The 26,236-nt window shown below is 39.2% G+C and overlaps 2 protein-coding genes and 2 long non-coding RNA genes across 4 annotated transcripts; 1 reads left to right on the top strand and 3 right to left on the bottom strand.

Annotated features, from left to right (window-relative positions):
• Positions 1-726: 726 nt before the first annotated feature.
• Positions 727-18,001, bottom strand: LOC119692859. Its single transcript, XM_048632182.1, has 14 exons — positions 17,973-18,001; positions 17,466-17,634; positions 16,133-16,251; positions 15,710-15,904; positions 15,028-15,177; positions 14,495-14,650; positions 13,936-13,993; positions 13,378-13,550; positions 9,201-9,407; positions 8,804-8,849; positions 8,381-8,538; positions 7,917-8,082; positions 7,146-7,249; positions 727-869 (listed from the first exon to the last, which is right to left on the bottom strand). Exons 1-14 carry the CDS (start codon positions 17,999-18,001, stop codon positions 788-790), a joined length of 1,812 nt encoding a protein of 603 aa, XP_048488139.1. The 3' UTR covers positions 727-787.
• On the top strand, positions 1,928-3,642 carry LOC125491113. Its single transcript, XR_007268124.1, has 2 exons — positions 1,928-3,165; positions 3,298-3,642. It is a non-coding gene; the product is annotated as an uncharacterized LOC125491113 (long non-coding RNA).
• Positions 4,223-6,247, bottom strand: LOC125491112. Its single transcript, XR_007268123.1, has 3 exons — positions 5,806-6,247; positions 5,109-5,264; positions 4,223-4,345 (listed from the first exon to the last, which is right to left on the bottom strand). It is a non-coding gene; the product is annotated as an uncharacterized LOC125491112 (long non-coding RNA).
• Positions 18,002-19,817: 1,816 nt separating the features above from the next.
• LOC105387150 (pro-resilin) lies at positions 19,818-25,046 on the bottom strand. The gene is made up of 5 exons (XM_011557839.3): positions 24,809-25,046; positions 24,374-24,429; positions 22,531-24,241; positions 21,987-22,121; positions 19,818-20,627 (listed from the first exon to the last, which is right to left on the bottom strand). The coding sequence occupies exons 1-5, from the start codon at positions 24,812-24,814 to the stop codon at positions 20,496-20,498; spliced, it is 2,040 nt and encodes a 679-aa protein (XP_011556141.3). The 5' UTR covers positions 24,815-25,046; the 3' UTR covers positions 19,818-20,495.
• Positions 25,047-26,236: the final 1,190 nt, after the last annotated feature.

The raw sequence follows: 26,236 nt of genomic DNA, 5'->3' as shown, positions 1-26,236 counted from the left end.
AGGATAATACACGGCAGATTGTAGCAACGAAGGTCAACGAAACCCGTTCGTTGGTTGTACGCAGCTTAAGTCACAGCTGGCAGCCGCGTCCGTTAACCGCGTTCGATAATGTGTCGGTACCGAGCGAGTCAAGGCGCCGACACATTAGCGGACGCGGCTTAAGCTGCGTACAGACCGGGCCAACGAACCCCAACGGTTATCCCAACGATGGATATTCATCATACATAATAAAGGGCAGATTGCAGAAACGAAGGTGAACGAAACCCGTTCGTTGGCGTTCGTTGGGCTGGTCTGTACGCAGCTTTAAGGACGCGGCTGTCAGCCGCGACTGTCTAGCTAGGTTTTCAATATAATAGGCACGTTTGGACAGCTACCCAAATTTGCTATTTACTCTTATTTACTCGATGAAATACATAAAAAGACACATAATCTGGCTTATTATTTAACCGCGGAAAGAAAAAGGAACTTTTAAAGCACCAAAGGTTAGTTATTGTTTAGATTTTCTATGATTTAGGTTTGACACCAGCTGTCATCCCATACATTTTGGAGCTGTCCAAACGGGCCTGTTATATTTCGACGACTGTAACCTGTAATCTGCATACCTAGCACGGGTTCGCAATGGAGCTGAACGAGCTCGAGCCGGGAATGCGGGGATAAAGTCGAAAGGTACTAAAAAAAGGTTAGATATATATAGAATACTCTTTATAACTATTTATTTATTTTTTGTACCAACTAACAAGAATAATAAAATTAACAAGGATACAAAAGTAGTTAAGTAATCAAAGTTTCAAGTTAAATATTGCGTGCAATAACAAAACTTGTTCAAATGAGGATACGTCTCTCGAACACATCTAGGTTCTTCGTTATATCTGGAAGATAAACATAAATACACGCTGACAGGCATCACTTAAAGGTCCCGTAATAAATAGGTAAGTACCTAAGTAACTATTGAGCCTTTTCATGCTCATTGTCCACTCTGGGTCCACCATGACGGCCATGACAAGCAATAATTAGATAAGTACCATCTATAGTGCCACAAACTTATCTGTTCCGGTGACAGCGAACTTAATTGATCCATATCTCATTACTTACTAATGAATTGTATATTTTAAAACATTAGATGGGTTTATTAACACCGCAAGAGCGAAATAACAATACGAGCAAACTTAAAATCTTATAGAATTAAGAAATATTAGAGATTTATTTGAGCTGTCACCGGAACAGATAAGTTTGTGGCACTATACTGCCATGGTACCAATATTGACTTAAGTACAAGTAGGGGAACCCGGGGTAAGATGGGGTCGCGGGGTAAGACAGGGCCCCCCACTTATATGCAAAACTATACATCTTAGGAATCTGAGTAATGAGCCAATAGAAAGGCTTAAATGATTGACCTTTAGTGCGCCAGTGACAGCAGGTGTGAGCGCATGCGTTTTTTGTGTAAGCTCAATTGTTTGTTTTTGCGTAGTGTCCATGTTATTTTTGACCGGTAGAAACAACGTCACAACACAGTAAGTAAAACAGTGGCATTTTTGGTAATTGTGTGTTTTTATTTAAGGTTTGGTACGGTTTGTTTAAATATGTGCAAAATTACGTTAACATTCAAAGTATTTTTTTTTATGAATTATTTATATAAAAAATATAACGTGGGGCAAGACGGGGTATTTTTGGAGGGGCATGATAGGGTACGGATCTAGCTTGGTAAAGTTTTTTTTTTCTCCAACCCGATATTTGACATTGTAGAAGGGCTCTAACAGGGCTACAGGGAAGTTGGCTAAAAAGACAAAGCAGATACTGCCTACGAAGAAGAAAAACAACGAAGATGATTGTGTCTACCCCTACTTGAGTATATCAACAGTCCTACTTTAAATCTAAGGAAAACTAGGTCGGATGTCAAGGGTGCAGGCGTTGGGCTCACACTGTAGGTGCTGCAGCCTTACTCCCAGCGATTAATAGTCGCTATCCAAAAAAGCCAATTAAAACTCAGTTGAAAAATTTAGGCCGATTCAGTTGGTACCACCACCTCGGTTTTGACTGAGCCGCGGACCAGGGACAACGTAGAAAATATATCAAGAAACGACTAGTGATTATTTTTGAAACGGTAGCCGAAGTAAGCCGATATCAGGCCGATGTTGCGTTCCGTATTTCAATAGAGGTGAAAGAAAGAGATGTCGCTCTATAAAATTGTATAAGATCTTGTGTTTTTTCTCGCTCTGACAAGGAAAAAATTGGTGTGCGTTCGAAGTACTAGCGAAGCTTGAAATAAGAAATCCGGTAATCATCAGTCCATATTATGTTTTTATTTTTTCAATGTTAGTAAAATATTAATTAAAATACTTATTAAACACTAGGTTAAAGTCATCACTCATGCCATTTTTTACTTATTATTCACAAAAACTTAACTTTGTAAACGTTAAAATATGAAATTAGGGGCTTTTGAACGCATTCAAACTTAAAATCAAAATACTCTGTGAACCTGTGAAAACACTCCCTCAGTGTTGCCATTAGCGTACATTTTACACATTTGACGTACTATTTTAGCCTCCCATGTGTAATGTGTATATAATTGGTCCATGTAATGTACCATTTAAACTTAACTTCCAATATCATGATTATCATGTGTAAAATCTTTGTTTATGGACTATTTTACGTATTTTTTTTGGAATCGCAGCAAAAAAATTATTAACCACAATTAGTTACGATTTTGATTTTCTTGTATGATTATTTTCTCAACCAATATGATTATTACATGATTACAATGAGTATAAGTATATCATACCTACATAAAACTGCGGGGTACCTACTCTGAAGGGTTTAGGACATTGTAACACTTTTTAAAATGCTATAATAAATATAGGTACGTTTCTCACGACTAAAATCTATTAAAATATAGTACTTCTGCTGACGAGCAGGTGCGAAAGAGCTGGAAAAGCTAAATTGAGTGATTTTAGTAAAAAAACAGCTCATGTACGGTTTTAACCCTAAATGTACGTTTTCAGCGCTGGATATGTGCGTTTTGAGAACTCCGTTGCGGCAACACTGCACTCCCTCCACTTCATTCATACAACATACAATAACAATGATAAAACAAAATTACAAATGGAATTTCCTTATTTAAATCATATTTAAATAGATATTTGTGCACTAAATACATAATAATATGACGTAAGTATAGTATTCTGATGGAGTGGTTAAGTTGCAGACTCAGATCGACTCGATTTATAGAATAGACCGATAAAATATTACGATAATTTGTTACAAAGTTATAGATATTAAACTATCAATCATTGTTTACAGAAAGAAGAAGAAGACGTTGCGTGTCACCGTATAGCCAAGGAAATATCTTGTGAAAGTTTTAACTCAAGGCGGAAATCTATTGAAAAAATACTCAACATAACCTACAATTACAGTGAAATACTGAAAATATCTTGTACCGTGATAATATTTCTGAATAATAAGTGCAAACCCATACTCTAAGATCGTGCTTTCAACCACATACTTAATACAATTCCATAATCATATCGAAATCCTAAAGTTCGTAAGTCGTAAGTGATCATAGTTTAGGTGTGTACTTATTAGACTCATGCATTGTAAACTCTATAAACGATTACTCGTAATGTATTAATCATATTAAAAGTTGAATGCGGCTGTTTTATTTTTTATTCTTTATGTTTAAAGCAGTTCTAAGAAAAAGCAGTAATAACTAGTAATAAGAGTTGTAACATTATGCATGGACCAAGTGTCTGCTTATGTAAAAACACAATGTTATCATGTAAGTAAACCCTGCTTTAAACATAAAAAATGTGTCTACCTAATCTTCATAAAGCAGATAATGCTAACACCCTGATTACACCACCAAGTAGAGCGGCCCGAGACAGTGTCCTCCGCTGAGCACTCTGTTATTGTGATCCACGGAATGGTTTAATATCGGCCAAGAGTACTGTCTTGCCACTCTACTCAGTAGGTGATTACAAGGGTATTACATTGCAACAGGTAAAAGTTAGTATACAGGGCCTCAAGTCTGCTAATTATTTATTTTTATTATTTTATTAAAAGTACAACTTACAATGTTACTTATACAATTTCTTCCATGTTGCAATGTTATCATTGCCGGACTCTTAAGAAGGAATACTTCCTATCAAGCCTTTATAAAGCAATAGTATCATGAATGACCTCCTAGTCAAGTGCAACATCAACAGGTAAATAATGAAATGAAACATGGTTTTTGCTGTATTTTGTGTTTATTAAGTATCATATATTAAATCACATCACAATTATTATCAGTGTTCTGAAATATCAAGCATAAGCTTCTCTTCTATTAGCTAAAAAACTGCTCTCTGATTATCTGAAATAAGATAGAAATATAGATTAATAGTAATTCTATAGGTTAGGATATAATAATAATATATTGTACAGTCAGCCAAAGAGATATGTATGCCACCCCAACGCAAGCCCTTAGATATTATGACAATTGATAGGTAATATTTATGTAACATGAAAAATAAGGATAACTAATATTAAGGTAAGTAATACTTAAGTTAGTAAGTATTGATAAAATATTATTATTCCACCCATGAGGATTAAATTTTTGTTGCTGTGGTGGCATAAATATCTATTGCTGACTGTACTATCAAGGTATTGATACAACTTTATTTAGTAGATTTTCTATTCTATTCTGAGAGGTGGCGAAGCTCCTGTACGTGGCTCTCTTGAGTGGAACCTTTGTACATATCCCCTTAATTTTAGCTCAGCCAGCCTAGCTCTCGAGTAAAATGGAGCAGCAAGCCTGGGTGTTCCAATAGCTGAGATAGGCGTTCTGTTGGTCCAAGAATAGATAGTCTTGTTTCTGTAGTAGGTGGAGATTGAGCCAGCATAGGTATATTTTTTTAACTACAAAAGATACCCACCGCAGCACTACAGTTTAATCCTAAGGTACTTAGAAAACAGATGAATCAAATAATATTTTATAGATATAGAATCTAGATAAGCAAGCCAAGTAAATTATTTTTCATACTTTCAGTGCATCATAAAATTAAAGTGTTTGTGCTAGGGTAGTATTTCATATATTTTTTGCTACAAATAAATTGAAATCAGCTTAAGTGACTTACTCAGTAGCAGAATGATATGCCAATTTAGTTTCTTATGTAGGTATTAACTTCATAAGATCTTAATACAACTTGTTGTTAAGTACTTCACATAGGCACTGGAATATTTAGTCTTGGTTATAAATTCCAGTCTGGAGCCAGTTGCAACGCAGTAAAAACCTACAAATACCAAAAATTCTGGTTAGTATCATGGGGTTTAGGTTACATACATTATGATAGTATAGGAAGGTTTATCTTATTATTATTATTATTATTAGTAGGTATATATTGTTAGCCACAGGACTTAGCTGGAGCGAGACCAAACATAGGTGGTTTAAACAAAGATAGGTGGCAGATTTTATGACACCTCTGGGGTGCCATAGGACTACAACAATGGTAAAAGAAGGTTTGTCTTTGTTTTGAAGGATATTTTCTTTAAGGCTTCTTCTTCATGCCTTAAGAACATGAGAGTTAAGGCGGTCATCCATTGGCGAGGCGACGGTATAGATTGTTGGCTTGTCGAATCTCGTTGGTGATCCATTAGCGAACCAAACAGTCTACTTTCATCATTGGCAAAGTCGTGGCGTGCTTTTTGTAACATCGTTGGAGGTTTTTTAGACCGCGGACTTAGAGGTTATTGGAGGTTTTGCTCGCGAATGGATCATCGCCTTTAGTTGAAGAAACTTTTACATGTACCTCTATTATGTTCGTGGATACTCACCTTATTTGTTACGCTCAAATCAGCTAGTTTCATGAAGCTAAAGTCTTCAATCAAATTGTCCGTCAACTCCTTTAAATATGCTTTAAAATATCCAGGGAGACTGGTTTGCAATCCTCACGTATCCTCAGTAACTACTTTCACATCACTTTGTAGGTGTAATTACAGGCTCTTTTTCTTACAAAAATAGGAAAAATTAGCCATTGTAATGGCTTTGCGTTGCAAGAATAGGAACTTTTTTCAAAGAGGCGTTGAGTCGCAACTTTGACATATAATCTACTCTGTGTGATGAGCTCGTGGTGCGAATTTCTAGCTTAGTAACGCTATAATTTTCACTGAACGGTTTGCGTGACGTCATAACACAATGAGCCGCAAAAATGTGCGGTGGGAGTACGATATTAGCGATTTTGTTGAAATCGATTCAGCCACTCATCGCTGGGAGTAAGGCTGCTGGTGTTGACGATAAAAACACAGAAGAAGTGTTGTTTAGTATGTTTTGTGCCCCACATAGTATACTTACCCCATCTTACCCCGTACATGGGGCAAGATGGTTTTTTTCCCATTTTTTAGATTTCTTAAAATAAGTCAATTGTAACGATTACTTTTTTGGCAAAAGTTGTGCCAAAGTGTTCGTCATTAAGTTCCTAATGAGCCATAAATAATTGATAACGTTGTGGTTATAAATACCTGTTGATTTTTTAATTTTCCCTTAGCGTCCCCGTCTTACCCCGGGTTCCCCTAGTTAGTTAGGGACTAGGCCTACTTATTATATTATATGGAGAGGGGGGCAGTGTTGAATGAATTTCATAATCAACTGTAACTTTTATTTCATTGTAACTATATTTTCATAATGATTTTTGTACTGAAACTCGTGTAGGTTATCCCATTATGTAGTTACTAACTATAGCAGAAAAGTGCATAGTATCGCACACAGTTAGGGTAAAGCTGAAAAAGTCCCTTATGGCTGACTTCAGCAAATAGTTTTCATTTAGAAAAAAAAGAAGAAAGATGAATTGTGTTAATCTAGATCTCACAATGACAAAGGAATAAAGAGAGGACATGCCATATCAACGAAAAAAATGCGCTTACCTAAACTTTGGTGTCAATTAAAATGGCGGCGGTTTTCTTGAAAAATGTAAACAAACAAATTGTTTGACAGCTGAAGTACCTTGTGTTTGGATGTCAATCAACATGGCGACCGGTCGCCAGGTAAGCGCATTTTTTTCGTTGATATGGCATGTCCTCTCTTTATTCCTTTGTCATTGAGATCTCAGGTAACTCATTGACTAGTATATTAGGTAACATAGGTAGGTATATGCTTACTAAATAACTAATGAACTCACGAATTGACTCTAGATATCGATCGATAGTCCAATATAAATCGGTCGTCTGCTTTTATATAAAACATTGTTGATTCATACACGCCTTCACCCGGTCCTGTCACTATCTGAAAAAAAACTTAAATACTTAGGTATACGACACATACTTAATCCTCTTTAGGTATTATTAAACGCAGACCAAAGATAGGTAGTTCTGGTTTAGAACCGGTGATTGATTTCATACAAATCAGTAGTCTAAAGCCGGGTTTAAAAGCAGAACTAAGTGTAGTTAACTATATTTTTAGTGTTCATTTTATCCTAACTATATATAATATTATAAATGCGAAAGTAACTGTGTCTGTCTGTCTGTCTGTCTGTCTGTTACTCTTTCACGCCAAAACTACTGGACGGATTTGAATGAAATTTGGTATACATATGGTCTAGACCCTGGGAAAGAACATAGGCTACTTTTTATCCCGGAATTCCCACGGGAAAACTTTTTAAGGCGAAGCGAAGCGCGCGGGAACAGCTAGTAGTTAATAAGATCTTCTTCTTTCGTGTCAGTGAACATGCGAATTAAATTTGTCCAGACCAAAAAGAAGCAACTTTGATAGCATTCTGGTTGGCCTGGAGTAAGTCTTCCCGAGTGCAGGTGGAAGGGCACAGGGGAAAGGAGAGTTAATAAGATAAAACCAGTAACGTTAGGTTAAGTAAGGAACCTATGTAAAACTCATTAAGTACCTACTTACTTAATTAGGCAACTATTTTTGTTAAAGGTGTACTTAATACCAATACCTTGATACTGTAAGTAGTTTTATTGGCGTGACCCACATTTTCTTTATGAAAACCCGGTATAAAGTGGTCATTATCCAGGCTAGCTCTGAACCTCAATAGTTTTGTATCGGGGGATTGTTCTAAGACATAGTCTATTGTTCTCAGATAGCGAGTAGCACATAGTGATCTGAAAATCATACATGACATTATGAAAATCATATTATGATTTACCTACAATATACGAACAAGATGGATGTTGTGTTAGATTAATGTAAGCATTCATTTTTTTATCCTATGCGCTAAACAGGGTCAAATTTATCTCAAGGCATATTGTAAAGAGTGTGGCAAAAATTAAACCGAAAGTGACCGAAACGTTGTATAAAATGTCGCTGCATGGGGGGGCGACCCAAATATGATTATACCTATCATCATGCTAATACATAACTAAGTACTTATAATAAGCACTAATTACATGTATAATTTACCTCGTAGCCCCAGTACTAGTCAAGCTGTTAATATATTGGACCAGTGCCTCCCCACTGCGGTGGTACAACGGGTCGTGTCTGGACACGTTGGACCACCGCACACAAGCGCACCAGTGCACCTCGATGCCGGCTTCCGCGCACCTCCGGGATGCTGGGATCTGTCGAAGGATATCCTGGTCATGACTTAGTACTTACTTTTAATCTCTAGAGACCCCAGACCTCAATACAAAACTTTCAGTTAGCGACGGCTGCAAACTTAACTTTGAACCCTGTCTTGGGTCTCTACATTATGTCATCGTATGAGTTATCTGGGTGTCTAGAGGTTAAGCCCCTTAGATGGGGCAGAGGGGCGTTCACAGTGACTCTCAATCGCAACCGGTCTTGAGTGGTCATATGGGCAGGAATATAATCAATATTACTTACGGGCTCTAGTAGAGACATGCCTCTTAACAAAGAGGTTCCTGGTATTCTGGAAAATTCAGTAAGTTACAAACAATATTGATTTGCGATTTGAAGTAAGCCTCCACCTTTCGGCATCGTATGCAACGGAATATTCAGTATTCTTTGTAAAAAAATCACACAAGTGCGTCCACTTTGTCTAGTCCACAAGTGGTCTATGCAGCTGACAACTGGTAGTCTATGCATTTATGACAATCCGTTTGCTCCGAAACGAAGGATACCGATAGGTTGATGCTTACAATAAAGTCAGTTAGGCCCCCCCTACCTGGGGACCTGCTGCCGCGTCCAGGTTGCCTCGTGCGCGGGGGGCCTTAATATTCAGTTTGTCTTTTACAAGTTACTTAAGAATAATTTTACAAACCTGTACAAATTAAGATACTCGTAAAGGCCAGTCATGTGGACATAGGTAGCGTACAGATCGTGTGGAGTCGTCAGCCTGTCCTGATTGGCTTGCAGTTGTCTCAGAGCTTCAGGGTGTGATCTCTTGTAGCTCTCTGGCAGTGTAATGGCTAGGAATGGCAACCTTTCCTCTAGTTTTCCCGTAAAAGTGCGGCGAAGGCTTTCGCGTCTGAAATAAAGTTTATTTCGGAGTATGACCACCGTAGAAATGTGTATAAGTACTTCTTGTATTATATTTTGTGTAGGGGTGTTGATACAGCACCTGGCTCTGTCGAATGGAATCTTTGAGCTTATCCCCAAGGCCTAAAATGCCTTCCTAAGCTTGGACTATTTCCCACCACGCTGGTCTACTGCGAGTTGGTGAGTTCACATAATTATCTAGATGTGATAAATCTAGATACTTACCTGCAGTTTTCCTCACGATGTTTTTCTTCACCCTAAAATACTATCGTCGCAGTCGTAGAACAGTGACGGATCTGATTTTTTTCGATTTTCGGATTATTGCAGATTCTTCTTTAAAATTTCATTATTTACCTATACAACAAAACTTTTTTAAAAAATCTTTTATAATAAGCGAAATACAGAGTCGAACACTGACGGTTTTGATTTTTTCGCGTAGAACATGGGCGCTTGTGCCGTCCCGTCGATGTTCCGCGGTGACCCTCGCGGCTCGCCCCCCGCGACCCGCTCCCGCGCGACGGTTTGTTTGTTCTGTCAGTGTTCTCTGTAGGAGCACATGGAACACGTAATGAGTACTTAAAATGTTTTTTTGCTATAATTATTATTTAAAAAGTTCTGTTTTCCAAGTAAATATTTTTTTAATACTTCTCCCATAGAACAAAGACGGTCTCTTAAATCCGTCGTTATACTTGGAACTTTGTTTAAAAAAAATAAAAGCCCTAGTTTTCGCTAAAATCATTGAGAAGTTAGTTATAATTAGGTACGGTGTATTAAAAAACAATATTGTTTGTTTGTTAAATTTAGTGACGGTATTTCAAATGCGACTATGTTCTTTGTCCTAACTATTGGTGTTTTGTATATACCGTCATTGTTCTATGGATAAGTGGTAGACGTGTGTAGATAACCGTCGTTATTCTTTGGAATTATTTTAGGATACGTCTTTGTTCTTTCATAATATTACGTATTTTCAATGGAAAATAAATAAATTTATGATTCTTCAGTAATATTTTTGCTAATTTATTATGTTTTTAAAACGATGTGCTAAAAAACAATGTAAAATTATGTAGGTACTTAAGTACTTTTTTTGTTCATTAACTCTACTGCCAGAGGCAGATGACGATGGGAGCACGGTACCATGCGGGTAGGTTTGGAACTATGTTTTTCCAGCCATTTGCATGAGTTACCAAACATACAAACCAAGTCAGCCGCAGAATCCACATCAAACATTAAATGTATTAACAACTACCGTTACATCAACTGCGAAGGGAAAGTCCCAGCATCAACCGAACACTTTTGACTGTCAAACAGCTAAGGACAATGACCATCGCGAAGCAGCCCGAGAGGATCCCCACACGGCCACGGACAAGATGACAGCAATTTCCTTCATTGACTGACCACAATCAGTAAATTCTCTAGTTCTAGGGGTGAATGGCATCGCGGGGGAGTCAACGTGATCGGACAGCAGTGAATTTACTGTTTGCGAGCAGTAAATAATTAAGGAAACTGGTATCATCCCATCCGCAGCCATGCAAGGATCATCCCGAACTGCTTGGGGACGATAACCCTCCCCAGCTGTTCCACAACCACCAGCACTCGATTGATACTGGGACTCTTAAAAATAGGTGAGCCCACTTTATTCACGTATTAATTTCAGAAAAAATTCCCCGTAAATTCTGTAATTCTCACATTATACTTACTTATCCATAAAAAGGGTGAGAAATCCGACCTCGGAAACTATAGACCCGTTAGCTTGACATCACGCATGTATAAATAATTCACAATCGCATCCGTTCTCTGTTGAACTAACATCAACCACCAGAACAAGCCGGTTTCCGACCTAGTTATTCTACCACGAACCCTCTATACACGTTCAATCAGATTGAAAAGTTCATAGAGCTTAACACACCACTTTACCATGTATTTATTGACTATACAAAAGGTTTCGACAGTATCTACCATCAAGCAATACTTTCCGCCCTTAACACCACAAAATTCATCCAACCTACATCGAACTCGTTGGTACTATCTACATAAACAGCTCAGCCAACGTGAAATTGGAACCTGGTACTGGTCCAACGTTTCCGATTGAAAAGGGTGTCATACAAGGGACCCTCGCTGTACACGCTTTACAATTTTCCTCAAAGAGGTCTTCAAGAAGTTGACACAGTCCTGGGAGGACAAGGACATTAATTTCGGAAGTAAAAGATAGTCAAACCTCGGTTTTGCGAACGATATTGCCCTATTCTCCCACTCAACGCCCGAGCTCCAACAAATGTTGCGAGAGCTATCCACGGCAAGCCTTGAAGTTGGACTAAAGGTGAACCGTTCGAAGACAACAGACATGACCAACAGCACGAAACGTAGGGTTGAGGTAGATAGGCAGGAAATACAATATGTCAATGAGTAATTTATTTGGGCGAGATAGCGTCCTTCGTCGTGGGTGCTAAGACCGCCAAACTGAAGTGAGACTGGGCGGCGCACGTCTGTCGTATGCAGCCGGATAGGTAGGGTAAAAATGCTACCAAATGAGTAGCCGATAACGGCCGCCGGCACAGGGGCAGACCCAGAAGAAGATAACCGGATGACCTAGACGTGTTTAGTAGGAACTGGAATGAGGAGGCCATGAACAGGGATAGCTGGAAGGCCCAGGAAGAGACCTTTGCCCAGCACAAATGTCACAATTAAGTTGGGAAACTCCGTCACATATTCTCCTCGGCCATCCCTGATCAGAGAAGAAAACTTTTATCATTAGAGCCTGAAGACAAAAGTCTTCTTCAACCAGTGCATCTTGCTAGTGATTACGTATGGGGCAGATAGGTGGGCACTGACGGTAGTACTGGTCCACCGATTTAAAGTCGCTCAGCGTGCTATGCTTGGGGTTTCTCTGATGGATCGTATCAGAAATGAGGGTATCCGTCAGAGGACTAAGGTTACCGACATAGCTGTCAAAATGTGCAAGCTGAAGTGGCAGTGGGCTGGCTATATCTGCCGAAGAACCGATAACCGTTGGGGTCGACGAATTCTCGAGTCACAAATAAGGACAACCGTAGGCTGGTAGCCAGTAGTGGCTGGATGAGGAAGCCCGAGGACCGAGTGTTGTGGAGCCCCTTGGGAGAGGCCTATGTTTAGCATTGGATGATTATTGACTGATGCTTGGACACAATGGGGTCTTCAAAAAACATTATAAATAATAATTGTATTTTGTAAAAAAAAATAGGACCTAAACAAAAAATAATATAGCGCAATCAACACCCTCCTAAATAGGTTATTTAAAGATCCGTCTTTGAATTTTTCCATATATTCCTTAAAACAACGACGAAAAGTATAATACGCCATTAGATACGCAATAAAAGTCCGTAAAAAAACGACGTATCATATAATGCGACATAGTAGGATACATAGAACAATGACCTGTCTGATTTTTCAGGAAACCTAGACTTATTACAGACTAATTATACAGGCTATATTGCAAAAGTCCATTCGTATAATAATGTGACCAAATTTCAAATGAATTGCTTCAGCCGTTTTCATTTTATCGAACAAAACGTTGTTTAAAAACTTTAACTGGCTCTCCTGTAAAGTTGCTGTTTTGCAGATCCGTCATTGTTCTACGACTGCGACGACTTATTCTTTGGCTTTCTCCCACTAGATGGGGTGACGACTTGCAAAAGGTGTCTGGTTATGATTGGATGCTATAGATTGCATCCAGTGGCGTGTTTTGGAAGAGGCCTACGTCCAGCAGCGGACTGTTATAGGCTGATGATTATGATGATGAATTTAAGTATAGGTATAGTGTAGGTATATATACCATCGGGTATAGTTACACTAGCTGTACCTACTTAAATTCCAAAGAATCCATCACGATAAGAAGTACATCTATTCATGAGATTATGAATAGGTGTAGTTAGGTAGTGGTACTTACTTCACAGAAAAACCCCATTTACCCCATCCCTACTAACCTGGGCCCGTGGTCAGAATGCAGAACAAACAGGGTGTTTTCCAAGTGTCCCTGCCGCTTGAACCTGATCAGCCAATCAGCGACCGCCTGGTCTGTGGTCGACAGCATGCCTCGGTCGTGCGTCATCTCTACTATGAATGTGAATGCGAACTTCTTGCCTTCGAGTTTCATGAACTGTGGGGTTAACGTCACCGAACATTAGCTGTTAACAATCCTTAGGGAGCGTCTTCTAACGTAACTTTGATATGGCAGATGTTTGACAGGCGAGCAAAGCTGCTTATGGATTGTTTATTAGTAACTAATGTGTCGGTGGTGGTAAGGTAGCATAAGTACTTACTTCTCTAACGAGAATAAGAATTGGGATTTGGGACTGGGGAAAACAATTGGTAGCTGTGGTAGATGTAACTGGTTATTTTGTAAGGGAGGCTGGAATAACGGGCTGTGGCAAGCAGTGGATTGCTTACTCATGGTTTCACAATGAATAAAACCCTTCAGGACGCCATAGTTTCGTTGTTGTGAAAAGGAATACTACAAATTAGTAACTTAAGTAAGTAAGTACCTCTTCAGTTTTGTTTAACATAAGCTGATAAGTGGTGGTATCCCCGGTGCAGTAATACCTGTAACAAACAATTGAAGATATACAGGGGGAGTCTGTCTTAGGTGCACATCCGAACTTAAGTAGTTAGGGTGCAATTTTTGTGCTAAGTACGGTACTTAAAGTACCTAGCTAAGTAGTAAACGCTGGTTAAATCTACCGAATACCTGATAAAATACCCAAGAGCTAGCAAGACGCGCCAAATCAATCCAATGACGTCAAGACGAAACCAAAGTTTGATATCGCGGTCACTCCATTGACTTATATATTACTAGCGTAAGGACAGGCCCCACCGTTCTAGAAAATGACACCCTCGCATTGGCCCTAAAATCTCATAAATCTGTCATAATTTGTATGAATTAGGGCCAGCGAGCGGGTGCCATTTTCTTATGACAAAACGTTCTGACGGGCGTATCCTTCCTTTTGAACTCATTGGGTCACTCACAATCGCACGGCCTCGAGGGCGAGCATGACAGAGAACTTTTGTCACGTCTTGACGTGCTAGGCTAGCAGGAATGCTCACTGATCAGAGTACGGCCCAGCGTCCTCCCTGTCAACTTCATTGGCCAAGAGGAAGAAGTGCCGCAGGTAGTGGTCGGCGGGAGGGTTGCAGAAGCCGTTGAATCGCATTTGGAAAGTGCCGATTTCGGGGGAGTCTTCGAAGTATGCTGTGCGGTAGCTGATGGAAATTATAAATCTGTGTTACTCCAAATCCAAAAAAATAAAACCTTGTTGAATAAGTGTTTAAATAAAATTTATGACACATTTATAAGGCGTTCGTCAGCTGACTGACAGCGTTTAGCAGTGAAATTTTAACGTTGAAATTATTATTTTTTAATATTGAGCCTATTTTGATATTTAATATGGCTGAGAACACACACCTATGATGACCCAAAAAACAAAAATCAATTCTTTTGGTTGGGAGCTACTCCCACAGACAGATACATACACACTGAAGTTAAAACACCCCTCTTTTGCGTCGTGTGATAAAACACTTAAATTGAATGTAATTTTAATGCGATGTGCTATAAATAATGATCTCAGAAAATCACTCACCCATCACCCCAAAGCCTCTTGAACACAAACGGGAAGTCGTCAACATACGCCCCAGAGAACCCTCGGCGGCGGTCTGGGAGCTCCAGCTCTGTGTGGCCTGTGAGGAGGGGGAACATGGTGGCCGGCGTGGCGTCGCCGAGGATGTTGTAGCTGGAAGAGGATGCTTTACTTAGGTACTGCTTTAATAACAATCTCCTAAAATCAAAAGGTGAAAGAGGATGGTCTGGGCTAAAATATCGCGCTACAAAAATTGCAGTGCGCAGACGGTCTAAACAGCACAGAACGTATAATTTACTCCTAAACAGGAACGATTCTTTTGGTCAGCTGCATGAACTGAAGATGCCTCTTCGATTGAGCATCATTTGATTTTATGCACCTTGGGCCTTAGATTAACAATACTTATGAGAACGGTTATATGAACACCTGAGCTTGATAAGGGTTTGTAACTATGAATGTTATGATTCATCACATCACTGATGAAGTCGGATAATTGCGACAATCGATGACTGCTCAGAGCATTCTTGTTCACTTCATCTTGTTATTATATTGTTAACCCAAGTTCGTCGCAGCGTGAGCAGTCAGCAACGGGCAGCTAATTGAATCTGGTCCAGCTCCAGTGTTTGTCACCAAGACACCAAGAAGAACCACTAAGGTTTGTTCAGCTAGAAACACAAAACCTCACCCATTCATAATGACAGCTCCGAAATCCTTCAACACCTTCAGAGTACGAGGCATGTCTCTCAAGAACCCGTTTCTAGACGTGGAGTCGAAGCCAAGGAAGACCACGTTGATGCTATCGACCCTGTCAGGGTCTGGGGCGACTCTGAACACCTTACGGAACCCTGCTCCGTAGCCGGACCAATGGCTGGTCAGGTTACTGCGAAATTAAAATAGATGGTAGAATTGAAAGGCTTGGGGTTACAGTATAATGACGAATAACTACGTTTCTTAGTACTAGTGTCAGCTCTAGTTTGTTCATTTTTCATCAGTATATAGTAACCCTCTTGGGTCATTTATAAGGCTGCCTGTCCAGAGGTATGAAGATGGCCATAGGTAGGTATTGATAACCAAAAACAAGAGTATGGAAATAAGGTGAAAAACATACATTAAGGTAAGCGTCCACCTAGGTATCTGCTTCGTACTTATCGTACCAAACGGATTGTCATAAATGTATGAAGAAACGGTGTCGGCGTCGCCGTCGGTAATGCCGATGAAGTGGACGCACTGGTGTGAATTTCTGTACCAAGAATACTGAATGCGATGCGCTTGTTGTGGCCGCTTACCTTTAACCGCTTATAAGAAATAGCAGTTCCCGCGCGCTTCGCCTCGCCTTAAAAAGTTTTCCCGTGGGAATTCCGGGATAAAAAGTAGCCTATGTTCTTTCCCAGGGTCTAGACCGTATGTATACCAAATTTCATTCAAATCCGTTCAGTAGTTTTGGCGTGAAAGAGTAACAGACAGACAGACAGACAGACAGACACAGTTACTTTCGCATTTATAATATTAGTTAGGATTGGTTTGAAAATTAGAGGTAGATGGGTACATTTTGTCTCGTGTGAATTAAGGTTAAAAGGATACTCACGTAATACGCTCGGTGCCTACACACGATATTTCAACGTGATCGCTATCCCTTAAAATGTATTTGGCATCGCCATTTTTTGTTATTGGACGACCAAATGCACGATAGTTATCAGTGATAAATAGTATATCCCTGTATTTACACTGAATTTTGTGCATTTTCATCAAGATTTCAGGACGCACTTTACATGTTGATAACTGAAATGAGAAGAATTATTAAGTACTTTTACCCATTGGCGTAGTGGTTAGTGACCCTGACTACTGAGCCGAAGGTCCGGGGTTCGATTCCCGGCTGGGGCAGTTTTTGTTTAAACACAGATATTTGTTCTCGGGTCTTGGATGTACCCGTAAAATGGCAATAGGCCCGCCCCCTATTACATTGGGACTAACATAACACTCTGGCGAAAAGTGGGTGCAGCAATGCACCTCTGCCTACCCCGCAAGGGAGTACAGTAGTACAAGGCGTGAGTGTGTGTGTGTTTTTACCCATTGAAGGTTAGAAATACAAGAACGTTCATTATATTGGTAATCTAAGAATAACAAGTACAGTAGTACTCGTTATTCTATGTCTAAACATAGAAGTAATAGACGGCACCGTAGCTAAGGCGGTAATGAAGCTGCTTCCGAAGCTTATTGGGGCCGTGGGTTCGAATCCCGCCCAGGGCAAACATTTAGCACTTGTGTTTGCCTTGTGTCTGTTTGTCTTTTATCTATTTTATATGTATTTGTGCAGATATATCAGCTGTCCGACACCCATGTCACAGGTTCTGCCTAGTTTGGGGTTGGATAGCCGTGTGTGAGATGTCCCCATATATAGGTATATTTATTTATATTTATCCTTATAGCTGCCATGTTTTTACCTCGCATCGCACCCAATCAAAACCTTTGCATTGTATTTTGTAATCTTTCTCTACATTTAAATTTTCAATCATCTGCATGATTTCCTTGTCAAATGGATCTATCTTCGGTATATCACACCGTGTGCCTTCGCTCTCCTTGATATCTTCTTGCAATCTCAGCTCTATTGACCTGTGGATAAAGCTCTATTTAGACTGCAGCGATATTGCTGTTGTGCTCTGGGGGGTCACACTAGATTGAGAAAAACTAGGTTTCGGAGCGCTGCGCTAAACATGGCTCTATACAGGGTGTTGCAAAAAGGTTATACCTACTAAGCCGAAACCAGCATGTACAGCATGTCATATCTAAGCCCGAAACTGAAATCAGAATTTAAAAAATCGTGAAAAAAATCTTTTTGCAACACCCTGTATATCTCGTATTAAACGTACCGATTGCATTAATAGCCATCGTTCGTTAGTTTTTTTGTATGACTAGAGTAACCTACGCTCTTTGATAAACAATAAACGAACATGATGGAGTGACTGTGCAAAATAAACATCTCGGTTGTAATGCGTGAATAATCTTTTCAGCCCCCGTATTATGTAACTCCGAGTGGGGTTGGTTGGTATAAAATGGCTGACAACTTAGAGCATTATTAATTAATAACTTTTTACTGACTTATCTGATTTCACAAACGTTTATGTTGAATGTAAGGATATATTGGTAGGCTTCTTGCATATTTCTTTCACTAAGATTTTTGGTGTTTTCGGTTAATAAGTCTCTAAGTTGATACCAATTATCACCGGTTGCTAACTCTCAAAAAGTTACAAAATACGGGGGCAGGTCCAAAGGGCGGCCGTAATTTTATTTATCAATAGATGTTTCCGCGAGCTTTGCTTCGCCTTAAAAAGTTTTCCCGTGGGAATACCGCGATAAAAAGTAGCCTATGTTATTTCTTAAGACGACTAGACTATCTGTATACCAAATGTCATTCAAATCTGTTCAGTAGTTTTGGCGTGAAAGAGTAACAGACAGAAAAACAGACAGACAGACACAGTTACTTTCGCATTTATAGTATTAGTTAGGATCATGGCATGCAAGCAACAAGCATGGATGAGGCCTTTACTCTTAACTGAGCTGACTGAATAAGAATTAATCGTACTTGCGTAATATTTTTCTGGACCATCTGAAAAATTAATAAATATGAATGTTAAAAAAATCTACAATGAAATAATATATTTGTAGTAAGTACATTTAAATGTATGAAATACTTATTTCATACATTTAAATAGCTAAGTAAGTAGGTAACTGGTGTATTATTTTGGACTCTTTAAGTAGGTACTAGGTAGTAAGTACTAGGTTTTAATATATTTTGGTGGACTCTTGAAGTAGTAAGTATAGGTACTAGGTTATAAATAAATAAATATGTGGGGACATCTCACACACGGCCATCCGACCCCAAGCTAGGCAGAGCCTGTGTTATGATTATCGGACAGCTGATATAACTACACAAATACATAGATAGATAAATATTAAATAATATCAACACTCAAGACCCGAGTACAAATATCTGTCTTTAAACAAATATCTGCCCCAGCCGGGAATCGAACCCGGGACCTTCGGCATAGCAGTCAAGGCCACCACTACGCCATTCGACCGTCTTCGAGGTTTCAATGTCTTTTGGGAAACTGGGCTAGGGGATGGCGTAAAAAATCTTACCCTGGAATCACAATATTATGATCTTTGTTCAAATACTTAACGTACAGTACATAATATATTATTAAACTTATTGATAACAAGAAGAATAAACACTGGTATCGTCCGCAGTAGCCGCATAAAAAAGCCATTTTGATTAAAAACCGATAAAATGTGCACTGTAAATGAAAAGGTAGATATAATTTATGTAATCTACCTATTGCTTGAGTAGGTCAGAAATACTTAACTCGAAAATAAATATGTATGGATGGGTGTTTGTTTCTATTTCACTTTAAAACTTCCGAGCAGATTTTGATGAAAATTGGTACTTATCCAGGAAGTTGATCCTGGATTAACAAACTTCGAATCGTAGCTCAAGCGAAAGTATTTTTTCAAGTGGTCATTTTGCGAATAAGGCCATAGAGTTCTATTCACAAAACCTAGCCAATTGTAACCTATGATATTTTTCCTATTTTAATAATAATATCTAGTTAAGCTATATTCGGGTTGATTCTTTCAAGCTCCACTGTTTTCGTCTCATAAGTTGATTTTGACAAACTACATCACCATGTATCATGGTCATCTTTCGTGAATCACAGTATGCCAATAATTATAAGTACCTATCTATACTTATTATTATTGGCATATTTAAAAAATACACAAACATATAAGTCTTCATTTTATATTTATTTATGCACAACTTAGATTAAGAAATTTACAAACATACACAGTTTTTTTTACATTTTTATAGTTTGCTACGAAAAATAAATAAAATTTACATTCTTATAACACTAACAACAGTCCTTGTCCAAAAAACATAGTCGTAAGATTTACTTAGGTATATCTTGATGCAAGCCAATATGAACTTTAACACCGTCCAGGAAGAGTTTCGTTAGGAGATTTCCAACGAAAAACTCTGAATATTATCTGGAAATCTCATTGGTAACCAACAATTTTCACTACAAGACATTCGCATATTACTTTCAAATCTCAATAAAAATAGCACTTTATGTAGAGGAGATTTTTAACGAAGATATCTCGAAGGTGCTAGAGATTATCAGCGTACCTCCTAACTCCATAATCAAGCTCCTGTGGGGCCACCACCACCGAACATTAGCTGGTCAAATCTGATGTAACTTGTGTGTATTGATCTTTCAGATGTTTGACCGGATTATTAATTGCTAATTTGTCGGTGGTGATACCGCAGCTGATATATTTACCATCTTTTTTAAGTTTGAAAAAATATATTTTGAGTTTTTCGCACAAAGATGACAATTATTTATGTACTGTAAAAATTTGTAACGTTGGTGATTCAGTTTATCAAGCTACATCACTGCCCGGGCCTCCCATAAACCACCCTAGTACGGTCCATCACCAGCTCTGGCGCTGATGCTGAGGTCAGCCGCGTTGTCGTCGTACCCTGCCGCGTCAGCTGGCTCCACGGAGATGCGGGGCTTGAAGCCACGCTCGTCTGCTTCGTATTCTACCACCTTGGGGAAAGGAGAGAAATTAGGTAAGTTGTAGTCGATGGTTGGAGAAAGGAGGATTTTTGCGGCGGGGGTCTTCGTGTATTTGGGATTGGGTTGATGATGATGATGTTGCTAAATTATCACTGATCAATGACGAATCACCATCAGTCCAAAATCAGCCAGCATTCGTTCATTTTTTTTTTTTTTTTTTATTGTAAGGCACACAAAACAGGTTACAATCATTATAAATAAAAGTGTTATAAAAAGTATTTTGTTCTAGATTATAACCCAAACAATGTGTACACAGCATGATTAAAACTAGAAACTTGTTCTTAATGGACAACATTTCAAAAAACTAAAGCTGCTATAAATCGAAAACCATTTCGAGATTTAGCTCTAAAGGCCACAAAAAAAATGTTTTTGTATTTTTTGGATGTACCATTTTCGAGAAAATCATGAAATAGTAAATAAGTGCTGATGACGTCATACATAAGGTGCGATGCGTTTTGATGATCAAAGCCTATAGATTTAAAAACAAAGTAACTGTCACTTTCATTTTTGATTGAAGTTGACGTTTTATCGTGACGTTGTTGTTTATTTGGGTCATTTTCATAAATTCTGTTCTGACACTTTCTGACAATTTTTTTTTATAAAATGGTTAGTACGTATTAAGAGATGACCTCTATATAATATGTCCCAGAGCATGCCACCGCCTACACAGCTGAAAAAATGCTTCTGCTTATTTTTTTACATGATAAGTATCATCAGAAATATCAATGTCATTTGAAAATGACCCATTTGTTGGTTGGCATGTAAACAAAGTTTAAATGTCACTTGTCAGTGTCATTTATGTTTTTTTTCGAGACTACGGCAATAGACAAAAATAAAAATTGAGCCTAATATGTAACGTCACTTCCGGTTTTAAAATAATTAACTTTAAAGTTAAAAATAACATGCAAAAATTAATGTATATACAAAATAAAAAAATACGGGTCCTCTAATTTTTTATAAACTTTCCGAATAGCTAATAAAAATATAGGGTAAAGAAAATGAAATGTTGTCCATTATTAAATGAGGATATAGGCCCCATGAAAAGTTAAAAGTACCCCAAATTAACTTGCCAAAAATGCTTAATAAACCTACCTAAGCCTTCTAACAATCTGCACCTTTTCAGCTTCATAAGTTACTACCTATTTATAAACTTATTCAAATGTTTGAACGAATGAATAAGCACCCTGTGACTTTGAAAACGGGAATAAAGTTTATAATTAGCTACTTATGAAGCTGACTGTACAATCCTTCCAGGATTACGTACTTATACAGGTTTAGGTACCATTACCTTTTCACTAAGTTCATAACCATCAATAACTAAACCCCCACCTGCTTGCTCCCATCAGGCAGCACCACATAGTACGTTCCCTCAGCCCGGTCGTCCTGCCGCGACTCCTGGTGGCCAAAGTCACTGCCGCTGTCGAAGTCGCTCACTTTATACGCGAACTCGTAGTTTGCTGGTTCCTGGAATGTGGAGTATTGGCTGTAGAAGGTATTGCAGAGCTTGGAGAATTGATGATATGGAGAACCAGCATTTTATAGTCGCGGTATTTTAGGGCTAAATCCTTCTTTCACTGGAAGGAGACCCGTGCCCTAGCAGTATAGGGACGGGATGGGTTGTAATGTTGATGTGGTAATAGAGTAGGAGGTTCAGAATGACACCTTGTAGAAGACTTTTGAAGTAGATTGGATAAAAATTATATGATGTTCATCATCAGGGTAAATAACGCCATTTGAGTAACTAGGCCATATTTATTTATTAAATATCAATTATATAGGTACGTCAAGTTCCGAGGTCCTTAGCAACCCTTCTAAGGGCATTGCTACATAAAACATAATAGAATATTTCAGATAAAAAGAAGTGACATCTCACCTGTTCAGAAAGATCGTTCAAAGAGTTTCCTCTGGCGTAGTTGTACCCAGCTGACTGGCCAGGCACGCCATATTGAGCTGACGGCATACCCTGGCTCTTGGCTTCAACTGGAGCCCCGTAAGTGTCTGAAATCTTAGCCACCGCTGACTCACTCTTCGCCGCCGCATAAGAGTCTGAAGATTTCCCTGAAGCGCTCTTTTCAGGTGCTCCATACGTCTCTGAAATTCTTCCTGTAGCTTGCTCTGCTGGAGGAAGGTAAGTATCAGAAGCACCTGAAATTCTGGCTAAAGTTTTGCCTGAGTAGCCATTGGATCCCGAACCTCTGAAGGATGGGTACGATGAGGCGTATACGCTAGTTTTGTGGCCACTTGAGCGCGCGCCGGCGTACCCTTGCGATCCAGAGCGGGCCTTAGACTTTGTGTTTAAGCTTTTGACGTTGGATGAATAGCCATTTGCTTTCCGAGAGTTGGCTGCGTTGAGGTTGGATAGACCAGAGCGAGACGGAGCGCCATAAGTCCTTGACAAGCCAGCATTTCCTCTGGACGACTTTCTGGATGCGGTGTATCCTTGCGAGATATCGTTGGACCTGATTTCCGGGACACCATACTCCTGGGATAGACTGCTAACAGGAGAGTTACGGAAGTACGAGTCACTGTGGCTTTGAAGGCCAGATCTTGCATTTGGCACTCCGTATTCTTGAGAAACTGCTGATTTACTGACCGGTGTGCCATACTCTTCGGAAGGCTGACTGCTGCGTTGACCAGGAGGGAGATACTTGTTGGAGGTCGATGATTTCGCTGCAGGACCGCTATGGCTACCAGATGGACCTCGGCTTGACCTCGCGACTTCTACATTGACCACTTCAGGCACAGCGTAGTCTTCAGATATTCCGGTGAGGCTCGATAGACCGTAATCTTGGGAATAAGCAGAGTTAGCTGAAGGCACTCCATACTCTTCGGACAGCGCTTGGTTCCTGGTTGCAGGGGCACCGTACAACCCTGATGGATCACCACTCCTGGCAGCCGGTGCGCTATAATCTTGGTTAAGACTGCCTGAGCGAGTCGATGGCAGACCATATTCTTCGCTGATAGAGTTACGCGCTGAAGGCACCCCGTACTCTTGGCTAGGGTTACCACTTCTGGCGGAAGGGATACCATATACTTGGCTAGGGTTACCACTTCTTGCGGAAGGGACACCATATTCCTGGCTAATTGAATTCCTTGCAGATGGAACCCCATATTCTTGGCTTAAGCCGCTCCTAGCTGAAGGCACTCCGTACTCCTCACTTGGGGTTCCGCTTCTAGATGTTGGGACACCATATTCTTGGCTTGGACTGCTCCTTGCTGAAGGAACACCGTATTCTTGGCTCAAACCACTCCTTGCTGATGGGACCCCGTATTCCTGGCTTGGACCATTTCTGGCTGACGGCAATCCATACTCTTGACTTAACTCACTCCTTCCAGAAGGCAGACCATACTCCTCACTAGGACTGCTCCTAGCAGAGGGGGCTCCATACTCCTGGCTTAGACCACTTCTGGCCGTGTGGCCACTTCTGGCCGTGTGGCCACTTCTGGCCGTAGTGCCACTTCTGGCCGTAGGGCTAGCGTGCTGGTTGCGTGCGAATGCAGACACCCTGCCCCCGTGGCTTCCATGCTGATGGTGGGAGCTCCCGTGGTGATCCTGGCCAGATCTGCTCGAAGGGTAGCCATCACTGAAATGGGAAAATTTCAACTTTAGTGGTATTAAAAACTTTTTACACGGCAAATTAATACGGGAGCATATTATAATTTTTATAGTTGCTGAAAAGTATTTGTGTGAAATGTTAAATTTTATTCAAACTTACCCAACTGGTGGTTCAGCGAATGAATATGCCACAAGGCATATTAGGGGTATGAACACCTGAAATAATTATACAGTTTCATATATCAACCCTTCTGGTACTGGCACAAATTTAACTGGGTGTTAAAAAAGTGAACTTCCAAAGTCGTAGAACAAAAGTTGCCCAGAATGACAAGCTGAGTCAGCACTTTTCGACTTACTTCCACTTTTGCAACATCCTGTTTGTTATATGCATTGATATCATAAAAATAATATTATACAGGCTGTAAAATTAGACATTAGAACGATTTGTGAGGGAAAGTCTGAAAACTAGAACCAATAATGTAAATCGATTTCAGTGACGAGAAAATTTTCATTCAAGAAACTTCATACTTTTCCATAACTTTCATAAAAGTAACTTTACTACAAAAGCTCTTCAGTTTTATTTTCATATAATTACCTTCATAACTGCAAATCCTATACACTTTTCTTAAACAAGAAACGCTATTCAGAAAAACTCAAACTTTTCAGGACTTCACTGACACATTATCTGTTGAAACTTTTATTTATTTTAAATGGATCACTTTTCTATCGAATCCACTTTATAAATGCTGAAGATACTACGAAACGGAGATGTCAACATCGAATGATACTGTCCCAAAACCGACTGAACTATTTATACTAGATTTTGAACTAAACAATACTCGACCACACCAATTTACAAGTGCAATCTACCTGTACCATCCTGAGCCTTATTACCAAGTGGTAAAGGCGACATTAGTGTTGATGAAAAAGGTCGGTCTTGGTCGCTCTGAAGAATAGACGATTGATAGATGACGATAAAGTTGATGCATCGGGGTTGGACCGGTTGGACGCAAGTTTGAAACTTATGGTCCAAGGTCTTTTGAGCAAGAAAGGCAGGACAATTATTTTTTATAAGTAATATTTTTTATGACCACTAAAAGACACAAAAAATAAAAAAAATTATTAATTAATAAATTTCTTCCTTTAGAATTCCGCGAAGAAATACTTATACTACATATGCACAAAAGGTCATATAAAGTTGTCGTTTGACTTGTTTTCCATTTTCAGCTAAATCAGTCATATGACTCGAGGCTATAACTATAAAATCGTATTGTAAACTTAAGAACTTTGGGCCTTACCACAAAAACTAAGACATTGTTCAACATACTCGTAATATGTTGTATAATATTTAGCGCTGTCAAAAATGTCCTATTTATAAATCTGTCAAATATTTTTGTTGTAAAACTAGACAACTGGTAAAAACACGGGCCAATCCTTAGGTCCAACTAGTTTAGAGCCATCTCTTCTCTTTATTGTCATCAATGACAAACCTTCTCCGTCTGGCGATCGACATTGTATGCATGCGTTTTGTTTTTTGTGTATAATAATTGTTGCAGTTAAAAAACAACAATTATTTATTTGGTTAAACCCTTTGTTTAGTATTAGGAAACAGTATTTGGTTGCTAGTTAAGTTGATCCAAAATTAATGGCGGATAAATTTACTTAAGTATTGACTATTGCACAGCAGTGGGACACAACGAAGGCTACATAAAAAAAATGACCCTTGACCCTACTTATTAAGATGGGTTTTGTAAAAATTGAGTTTTCAGGAACTAGAAATATGACCTAGGTTTTTAGGCGGTATCAAACATCCTAAGTATGTAAGTATATTCCAGCAGACACAACCAAAAAGCGCAAAGAGCTTAGGTATGTCTGTACTGTAGATGCAGACAGATACATCATTATATCGCTGTGTGGCTGGAATTCAAACCCCAACCTTCGATCCCAAAGTACTGAGACCAATCTACCAAGAGCGCTGGGTTTTTAACCTCTTACGAAAAAATATGGGTCTTAAAAATTAAAC

Source organism: Plutella xylostella, chromosome 31 (genome assembly GCF_932276165.1).
Source record: "Plutella xylostella chromosome 31, ilPluXylo3.1, whole genome shotgun sequence".
Lineage (NCBI taxonomy): Eukaryota > Metazoa > Arthropoda > Insecta > Lepidoptera > Plutellidae > Plutella > Plutella xylostella.
Note: the sequence above shows the minus strand (reverse complement) of the source record. Positions and strands in the feature narration are given on the sequence as shown.